The sequence below is a fragment of the Canis aureus genome, chromosome 19 (genome assembly GCF_053574225.1).
Source record: "Canis aureus isolate CA01 chromosome 19, VMU_Caureus_v.1.0, whole genome shotgun sequence".
In the NCBI taxonomy this organism is placed as follows: Eukaryota; Metazoa; Chordata; class Mammalia; order Carnivora; family Canidae; genus Canis; species Canis aureus.
The window spans coordinates 6,649,401-6,659,367 of NC_135629.1; the positions used below are offsets into that span (position 1 = coordinate 6,649,401).

At 53.0% G+C, this 9,967-nt stretch overlaps 1 protein-coding gene across 1 annotated transcript; it reads right to left on the bottom strand.

Annotated features, from left to right (window-relative positions):
• Positions 1-4,247: 4,247 nt before the first annotated feature.
• Positions 4,248-8,551, bottom strand: H1-8 (H1.8 linker histone). Its single transcript, XM_077860835.1, has 5 exons — positions 8,512-8,551; positions 7,949-8,379; positions 5,796-6,159; positions 4,938-4,999; positions 4,248-4,608 (listed from the first exon to the last, which is right to left on the bottom strand). The coding sequence occupies exons 1-5, from the start codon at positions 8,549-8,551 to the stop codon at positions 4,363-4,365; spliced, it is 1,143 nt and encodes a 380-aa protein (XP_077716961.1). The 3' UTR covers positions 4,248-4,362.
• Between the last annotated feature and the right edge of the window lie 1,416 nt (positions 8,552-9,967).

Consider the following 9,967-nt stretch of genomic DNA (forward strand, 5'->3'; position numbering starts at 1 on the left):
CAAGGTTCAGTGGGACAGTGTGTGCTTGCCATGGGCCTGGCCCTCAGCTGAACTTCCTGGGCTTTGAGGGCCCCCATGGGACCTCCAGGAAGCCATCAAAGCTCCCACGGGCCACCTACCCCTGGGCAGACCCCACTCCTAGTACCTTTATAACAGGCCTGTGAGGAACAGAATATTATGCCCATTTTACAGATAAAGAAATGGACTGTCAGCACCGTAGAAGAATCCCCACAGGTCACATAGCCAGGGAACAGCAAAGTGGGAACACAAACCAGGTTGCGTGGGCCCCTCATTCCTCTGTTTTGTGCTTCCTCCAGGCAGTCTCCACAGTGGCTCCCAAATGTGTGGAGAGGTCCAGGTGACAGTCCTAGAGAGAACTAATGTTTATGTACACCCCCCTGAATTCCTCATCAATCTTGAAAACCTCACTTTTTTCACATTAGGAAATATGCAGTTTCCCCAAGGCCAGTGTAACCTTGGACTGGTCCCAGTGGGGCAATCCATTCCTCATGATGGTCAACCTTACCCAAGTAAGGTCAGCACTACCACAGAACCCCGCACCCCCCAGCCCCCAGCCCACCCAGCTGGCTCTGGGCCTAAGCTGGGGGTGAGGTTCATTGCTGTCCCCCAGGAAGAGGGGGGCTTCATTAGAGGACCGGCCACAAATCAGAAGCAACTCAATTATGTTTCTGTCACAATGTGGAGAAAACTCAGCACCCATTTATCAAGAATAAGAACTAAGAAAAATTCATACCATGTATTTATTTTTTTAAATTCATACCATTTAAACAAAATCCCGCAAATACCAGTTCTAGAATTAATGAGAACAGAGAAGTGAGAAAAGAAAAATAAACAATTTTTAGCTTTAAAAATAGCCTTCTCCTGTAGGGGCTTCTGGGTGGAGACAGATTCTTTATCTTTCCAAATTTTCTATTTTGAGCACTGATTCCCTTTTATTAAGCAGCAGATTTTCTAATTTAAGTTATTGACACATTTGATAGGGATTTTTTTTTTTTGAGTGGTGTGATTTTAGAATGAATACATGCTTCCTGCAGAAATGTCAGGAAATAAAAGCTACCCTAATCCACCCATGGTTCATGTCCCAGAGAATGCCGGTCCCGATCGTGTGCCCACCTGGGCCGGAGGCTGAGTAGAATCCGGGGCCAGGGTGTACACACCATTTTGTAACCTGCCTTTTCCCCCGTGCAACAGTATGTCAATGACATTCTTCCCGTGGCATTAAAGATTCTGCAGCTTGTTTTAATGCCTGATTAACATGCAGCTCCTTCTTGCAGTTTAGAGACACGTTGGCAGTGGAGGGAAAATCTCTAGTTTTGGGGGTTGTTTCTCTGCACAGAAGGTGGGCAACTTCTGTGAGCCGCCCACAGGTCTGACCTGGGGCCCTGAAGACTTGCCTTGCAGGATGCCCCGCTGCCTGAGGGCCAGGGGAAGTGGAGACCCTCGGCACAGGGTCCTTGAGTGGGGACCAGGGAGGCTCGGCTGCGTGTCCCTGTCCTGGGTGCTGTCCGGGCCCTGCCAGGCCAGGAGTACTAGCCCGGCCCGAGCTCGTGGAGGCACGAGGCCCAGCGATGCCGCCCCGGAGCCCGGCCGGTGGCCCCCACACCCGCTCCAGACCATGAAGGGAGCAGAGGCACATCAGCCCCGTGGAGAAGGCAGGCCCGGCTCCCGCCCTCCGCTCGCAGCCACACCACAGGTGCCCCGCACGCTGGCAGCGCTAGAGCAGGCCTCACGCGGGAACTGGAAAGCGAGGGCCGGGTTGCAGGCGGGGCCTGGTGCCGCAGGCTGGCCCGTGGCCGCTTCCTGCTGTGCCCCGTCTGCCCGCTTTCCCGAGTCCAGTCTACCAGCCCCCACCCCACGCGTCTAGTTCATTCCTACCTTCTCTGCCCCTCCCTGGCTCAGCTGTCACCCCTCGACTGGACACCCTCTCAGCAACCTCCTGCCCGAGTGGAGCCCTCACCCCAGGAAACCGTCACCATGGAGTCACCATGCTGTGCATGCCCCAAACTATAGACTCATCCTCGAGCTCTTTCTCAATCCAACACTTCAGCAGATCCCATCCCCCCTGCTTAAACTTCTACCCAGAACCCACCACTTCTTCAGCCCTCCCTCCACAGCCAGCTCTCCTCATGAGGACCGCCACTGAAGCCCGTGTCCCCTGCGGTCACCCTGCTGCTCACTGTCCTCTGATGGCTCCTGCTGGCAACTACAGTGAAACCCAGAGTTCTTCCCCTGGCTCCCAAGGCCCTTCCTGATCTAGCCACGGCCTACCTACCCCACAGTCCTTGTCCTGCTCTAGCTACTGCTGCGTAACAAACCAGCCCAATCCTCAGTCGTTTATTTATTTAAAGATTTTATTTATTCATGAGAGACACACACAGAGAGAGAGAGAGAGAGAGGCAGAGACACAGGCAGAGGGAGAAGCAGCCTCCCTGTGGGAAGCCTGATGTGGGACTAGATCCTGGGTCTCCAGGATCAGGCCCTGGGCCAAAGGCGGTGCTGAACCATGAGCCCCTGAGCTACCTGGGCTGCCCCTCCTCAGTCACTTTTTTTTTTTTTTAAATTATTTATTTATTTATTCATAGAGACAGAGAGAGAGAGAGAGAGAGAGAGAGAGAGAGAGAGGCAGACACAGGCCGAGGGAGAAGCAGGCTCCACGCAACAAGCCTGATGTGGGACTCGATCCCGGGTCTCCAGGATCACACCCCGGGCTGCAGGCGGGGCTAAACCGCTGCGCCACCAGGGCTGCCCTCCTCAGTCATTTAAAACAACAGCATTCATTTACAGTAGTCGCCCTGCCCTCTCCACTGGGGATACATTCCAAGACGCCCAGTGGATGCCCAAAACTGCAAACAGTGTGAACCCTATGGATGCTCTATCTTTTCATAGACACACATACCCACAACAAAGTTTAATTTATGAATTAAGCGCAGTAAGAGGTCGACAGGTAGTACTAATATATAGTAGATTGTTATAATTGCTCTAATAAGAATTCTGTGACTGTGGTCTCTCTCTCTCCCTCTCAAAACAACTTACTGTACTATACTCCTGTGATGGGAGAGGATAAAAGGTCTAAGTGAGGAGATGCAGTGAGGGGAAGGACACAGACATTGTGACATAACATCAGACTGTTATCAACTTTTCTGATGACGCATCAGAAAGAGGATCACCAGCTTCCAGAGCACGCTTGACCTCAGCGTGAAACCGCGTACAGTGAAACCATGGATATGGGGGCACTACTGGATGTTGCTGTGCATCTGCAATTAGGACAGGATTCGGCAGGGAAGGCCTGTCCCAGTTCCACATGTGTCAGCTGAGGCAGCTCAACTGCAGCTAGAAGTTGGGATTCAGAGGTGGCCCACTCCTCTGGCTGGGGCTGCAAATCAGGGTGCCTCTGTTCCCTTCCACCAGCTGCTTGGGCTTTCCCACAGCATGGTGGTAGAGTTCTAAGAGCAAGTGTCAAAGCAGAAACAAAAATAAATAGTACACACAGGGAGTAGAAGCTGCTAGTCTCCCAAGGTCTGGGCCCAGAAACTGTCTTAATGTCCTTTCCTCTGTATTCTACTGTTCAAGCAATCACAGAGCCCAGATTTAAGGGACAGGGACCTAGACTCCACCTCTCCATGGGAAGAGGATCACAGAGGTTTTTAAAGCACCCTGCACTTCATCTCCCATTACTGTCCCCCCCTCATTGGACTTTAGCCACATGGGCCTTCCCTGAGGCACTTTGAACCTGTCAAGCATGTTCCCACCACAGGGCCTTTGCACATTCTCCTCCTTCTGTTGCTTACAGCAGGGCCTCAGTCAGTAACTATTGTTGAACAGTCCTCTCTGTAGCCAGAGGGCTCTTTCAAAACACACACCACGTTAGGCTCTCTTCCATGCCTGTAACCCTCCCTGCCCCCCAACTGTCTACCTTCCCTTGACCACACCATCACTCACTCTTCTCCCTACCCCATGCTCCTCTCAGAGCCACAAATCCCCTCCTTCCACCACATTGTCCAGCCCCACCTCACATGCTGGGTCCTCTGCCTCATCCATCTCCTGCTCATCCTTTAAGACCAAAAGCCACCTCCTCCAGGAAGCAGTCCCAGATCTCAGGCTGGGTTTAACACCCCTCCCACCCCTGCACCAGCCCTTTATGTTGTCTCACCCAGGGTAGGAGTTCCTATCTGGGCCCAAACCACAGACGGTAAAAATCCTTGGATCTCAGCCTCCACCCACACCGATTTGTGAGGGGAAAAAAAAGTCTTTATTGATAAATAGTTTACAATGAAATAAATAGAGTGACGGTTTGTTGGGGAATAAAAACTCAGGCAGAACCTCAGTGTCTCCACCCCAGCTCTAGCTCTCAGTCTCTGCCTTCCTACTGGCCAGTTTGGATGAGGAGGACTTGGTGGGCATGCCAGTCCTCCTAGGGCCCCTGGGGGCCTCTGTCTTCCTGGCCAGGTGTTCAGGCAGCGTCTTAGACCTGCCACCATTCGGAGGAGCAGCAGCCTTGGCTTTAGGTCCCTCCTTGGCCGCATGGGCAATGACTTCTTTAGGGACACGGTTTTCCTTCTTGGCTGGAGAAGCAGTACCATTCGTGCCCTATAAGAAAGCAAACCAGGAACAAGAAGACAGAGTGGGGCAGGATTGGGCACATAGCATGGAGCTCACAAGAAAAGGGCTGAAATCCCAGTGGGCTCCAAGAGGGTGGAAGTCTGGGGGACTTTGGACAAGAGACCCCATCTCTTACGTGTTAAATGAGGGTGATGATCCTCAGAGCATCAGAGGGCCAGACAGAGGTGAACTGTGCTTTGTACAAAAGCAAATTACCCCCTTCTCCATGGAACCTTCCAGGGGCCGGGTGTGCGACACCCGAGCTCATGCCTGCTCAGCGGGGAGACCCAGACCAGGGGAGTCACACAGACACCCACCTTGGGGATGGTGGATTTTGAATTCCGACTCCCAGCTTTTGTTTTCCTGTGGGTCTCACCACCTGTCAGAGGGCAGGGAGAGCATGTGGGAAGGAGCCCTTTCAGGAGGAGCCGCTGGCCTCCGGGAAGGGAGGACCGGGGCTCCTCACTCTGACGCTTATGGGCTCTGCAGCCTGGGGCAAGTCGGTCAGCCCCTCTTAGCCTGGGTGCCCTGATCTGCAAGCTGCGGGAACAGCATCTCTCTCATGGGATGGTTGGGGGATTAACTGGACCGAGGAAGACCATCCCTCAAACTGAGCAAGACACCAGGCAGGCTCTGTGTTCACCTGCACCAAAGACCCCTAACTCGGTTTATTAGTCTCTAGTCTTCTGCCTGCCTTCCACATAGCAGCTGTGATACATTTTAAAATATACCCTGTACCCTAGGCTGTTTCCTGTTCGAAGACCTTCCATGGCTCCTCATTGTCCTCCAGATACATTCCAGGCTCCCAGCTGCCCTTCACAGGCTCCCCTATTTCCCACACTGCACACAGAACTATTTGCATTTCTGTGCATGCCTCTGGGCAAAGCTTTGCACAGGCTGTTGTCCTCCCTGGGACACCTCCTCCAGGAAGCTTCCCCTGACTTCTCTCAGATGAGTCAGGCTCCTTCTCTCTCTAGGCTCCCCCTTCCCTAAACCTACCCTCCCACATCTTCCATGAGTCCCCCTACTCTCCAGGTCAAGCCAAGCATTCAGGCACACTTGCTAGATAAGAAACCCCACTGGAGAGCAGGCCCCTCCCACCCTCCCACCTCATATGCAGTGGCTGCCGCAAACCCCTGTCCCCAGCGCTCCTCTCACCCCACTCACACACCTACCTTGGCTATTCCTCCTGCCTTTGACCTTTGACTTCCCACTGGGCCCCGTGGCCCTGGGAAGGGCCTGCGTGGCCTTGTCTGGCTGTTGGGAGACCTTCCTGGCCTCACTCACTCTTGCCTCTTGGTTTTTGGTCTGGCTGCCTTTCTTGGGAGCCTTCTCCTTGGCTGTACCTGGTTTGGGAGGAGCAGTCCTCGCCTCTCCTGGCTTCCTGGGTCCCCTTTTCACCTTGTCTGGATTGGGAGGGTCCTTCTTTGCCTCCTTTGGCTTCTTGGGGACCTTCTCCTTGCCCTCACCGGGTTTCCTGGGGGCAGTCATGGTGGAGGTCTTCCTGGGTTGAACTTTCCTTTTATGCTTGGGAACCAACTGGTGGAAGAGAAGTTCTCAGTGTCTCATACCCCGGGACCCTACACCCTACACGAGGCTCAGAGAGGAAGGCTTTGTCCAAAAGAGGAGGTAAAGTTGGAGGGGCAGATGCATGACCACTTCCTAAATGCCTGATGCCAAAGACACATTCTGTCCTTGTATTGCTCTTCAAGGGAGGGGTGTTGCTCCTAAATAGGAGCAGAGTGGGGGGGAACCTGACTCTCCTAGACACACCCTAGGTTCTCTTATGTACAGGCACACCTCCTCTGCCCCACTCTAGCCCTGTGTCTAGAAGTCTCAAAGCCAGGCTCCTGGGAATAAACTGCACAGCACACACTGAGTCCTGACCCCAGTCCTCTGAGATGCTCATCTCTGAATCTCTTTTGACCTCTCACCCCATACCTCTTCCCATTCATTGTGGCTCTGACGCCCTCTCCTTCTCCCACCTAGGCCCTGCCCCCACCTCATGGCTCACACCTCCATAACTCCCTACATCTCCCTTTTGCCTCTCTGGTGGACCTTCCAAGTCAGATAGCTCAGAGTTCACAACTGCCTTTGCAACTCGGCCAAGTGTTCTCTTCTCCCACTGGCCTCAGTCTTCCCATCTTTACAATAGGGCCATCAGGGAGTGGGTGAGAGGCAGGGCAATTCGAGAGCCCCGCGCAAACAAGTGGTCTCTGTCCTGCTAGAGCCCACCTCTAATGATGTTGCTCCCTCTACCCCAAAATCTCATGGCTTCCTATTACCATCAAGACCAGAAACCACCCCTGCTCCTAGCACACATGTGCGCACGTGTGTGCACACGTGCACACGCACACACACACACACACACACACACACACACACTCGTAGCTCTATGACACTTCAGGCTCCTTCCCTGTCTCCCCTCCCTTCAGCCCTCTTTCCTGGCTGGCTCTCAGGCCCTAGAGCCTAACCCAGCCATGAGCACCCCCAGTGTCTACCTCCTCAACTCTCCTTGACCCCACCCTGTGCATCTGGCCTTGCCATAGCTGTGTTCAGCTCTGGCCCCTGCCTGGGAGTTCTACGAGGACAGAGCTGTCCTCAGCCACCTGGTTACCATGGGGACTGGAACATGGCAGTTGAGAAAGTTCCACAGTGTTCTACGGTTACTGTCAGAGCAACTGCCACGTGCCAGGGCCCAGCAATGCCAAGACAGACCCTATGTCTGGGTCCCTGAGATTTCCCTGATGGCAGCTGGCAGTCACAATGCTGGGGTTCAATTTTGTGCCCAATCTGCCCTCAGCTCTAGGTGGCCCTGAATGCCTCCCTTCCGGGACCCTCCCCTTGGAAAGGGGATGATGTTGTGGCTCTGGGAGGTGCCAGCCCTGGTTTGGAGACCCGGGGTTTGGAGCCAGAGGGCACGAGGTGCAAACCCAACTGTGACCTTCTAGACCTCCTGGTTGGGTGTGCCTTGTCCGTTGTGAAGAGTTCCAGGGAGCTGCTGTGGGCACTCGGGACCCAGAAGTGAGCACACTGGACACAGTCCCTGGTCACTGAACACATGTGACAGGGATGAAAGTGGGCACAGCCGGGGAACTGGGCCCCTGCAGGGTCTCAGGCGAGGCACACCGCTAAGCTCCCTGGAGGAGAGGGCATCTCCAAGAAGACACAAGGAAGACAGGGAGAGAAGGTGGGGAAAGAAAAGCCTCTGGGCAGGGGCCAGCACCCAGGGCCCGGGGAGGAGTCGGGAGGGAGGTTCCCACTCTGGGGCCCAGTCTCTCCCGCCCTGGCCTCCCCCAGCCCCACTGTCCAGCCCAAGCAGGCTCACTTTGAAGCTGCCGGTGGCCCCCTTGGCCTTGGAGTTGGTGGGCCTGACAAGGAGGCCGCGGTGCATGCCAGTGGCCAGGGCCTGCTTCAGCAGGTACTTGAGCCGGATGACATCCACCGTCGGGTACTTCTGCAGGATGTAAACCTTGATGGCGGCCACCGAGGTGCCCCGGCGCTGCTCGCCCGCCTGCAGCGCCTCCAGAACCATGCGCAGCACGGGCGGGTGACGGCGCCCCACTCTGCCGACGCCGCGGCTCGGGCCTGCGGATGGACGCGGCGTCACCCGGAGCCCAGACGGCCCTCGGGCCCCATCAACAACAGACACGCCCGGCAAAGCACCTGCTGGGCACCTGCTGGGCACCGGGGCTGGGGGGCAGCAGGTCTGGGGGATCGAGCCCACCCCAGGTGGGCGCCCGAGGGGAGGACAGCACGCTGTCGGCCGCGGTCCCCAGCGAGGGTTTAGGGCCGGGCACACACCAGGGGCTCCATAAAGATTCACTGAAAGAATTAAATGGTCCTTTTAGAAAACAAAATAAATCAGGCCAGTTGTCTAAATCTAACTACCGTAGTTTACAGGAAATCCAGGGGCTGGCGAGAGGGCCATGGGGAGGAAATTAGCAAAATCCAGACTGTGAGGAGCGCTCCAGGACACACAGCCCAGCTTCTTCTACAAATAAACAAGGAGGAAAAGAAAAAGTGGGAAGGGGCCCTACGGATGAAAGAGACTGCGGAGCCCTTTCAACCAGATGCAACGTGGAATCCTTGGCTCAAACTCAGAACAGGACTTATACCAACTAGTGGTGGTGTGTGTGTGTGTGTGGGGGGGGTGCAACCAGATAAATGTGAACGTTGGAAATGTTTGGTAATATTAAGGATGATATTTTTTCAGGTTTGCTGATGGCATGGTAGTTATTTGCAAGAGGCTCTTATCTTTTAAAGGTAACTATTGAAGGCAACAGAAGCAAAAATCAACTATTGGGATCACATCAAACTAAAAAGGTTTGCACAGTGAAGGAAATCATCACAGAAGGGAAAGGCAGCCTACTGGATGGGAGAAGGTATTTGCAAATGCTGTATTCTACAAGGGGTTAATATCCAAAATATATAAAGAACTCCTATAACTCAATAACCAAAAACACCAGTCTGAATAAAATATGCACAGAGGATTTGAATAGACATTTCTCCAATGACAGATCACCAAGAGGCACATGAAAAGATGCTCAACATCATTCATCACCAGGGAAATACAAATCACAACCACAATGAGATAGCACCTCACACCTGTCAGAAGGCCTAAAATTAAAAAAGACAAGAAATAGCAACACCTGGGTGGCTCTGCAGTTAAGGGTCTCTTAATCTCAGCTTTGGTCTTGATCTCAGGGTTATGAGTTCAAGCCCTGTGTTGGGCTCTATGCTGGGCATGAAGCCTACTTTAAGAAAAATAATAAGATTAAAATAACAAATATTGGTGAGGCTGTGGAGAAAAGGGAACCCTTGTGTACTGTTGGTGAGAATGTAAATTGATGCAACCACTCTGGAAAATATGGAGGTTCCTCAAAATTTAAAAATAGAGCTACCCTACTGTTGAGCAGTTCTACTTCTACATATTTACCTGAAGAAAACAAAAGTTCTAATTCAAAAAGATATATGCACCCCCCCATGTTCATTGCAATATTATTTACAATAGTCAAGATATGGAAGCAGCTCATGTCCATGAAGAGATGAATGGATAAAGATGACATGGTATGTGGATTCAGTGGAATATTACTCAGCCCTAATCTTGGCATTTGCAACAACATAGGATAGACCTAGAAGGTATTAGGCTAAGTGAAATAAGACAGAAAGAAAAGACTGATTTCACTTGTATAGGGTAACTACACTTAATAATGGTAAACATTTTGTAACATATACAAATAACAAATAACACACGGGATGCCTGAGTGGCTCAGGTCATGATCCAAGAGTGCTGGGATTGAGTCCCACATCAAGTTCCCCACAGGGAGCCTACTTCTCCCTCTGC

Bases quoted from the DNA above. Each gene is read 5' to 3' on its own strand.
- H1-8 (XM_077860835.1), bottom strand. From the start codon at position 8,551: ATGGCCCTCTCGCCAGCCCCTGGATTTCCTGTAAACTACG. The intron at 6,160-7,948 runs GTGAGCCTGCTT...CTCTTCCACCAG, and splicing joins GGGCCACCGGCAGCTTCAAA to TTGGTTCCCAAGCATAAAAG. The intron at 5,000-5,795 runs GTAGGTGTGTGA...GCCCTCTGACAG, and splicing joins AGGCAGGAGGAATAGCCAAG to GTGGTGAGACCCACAGGAAA.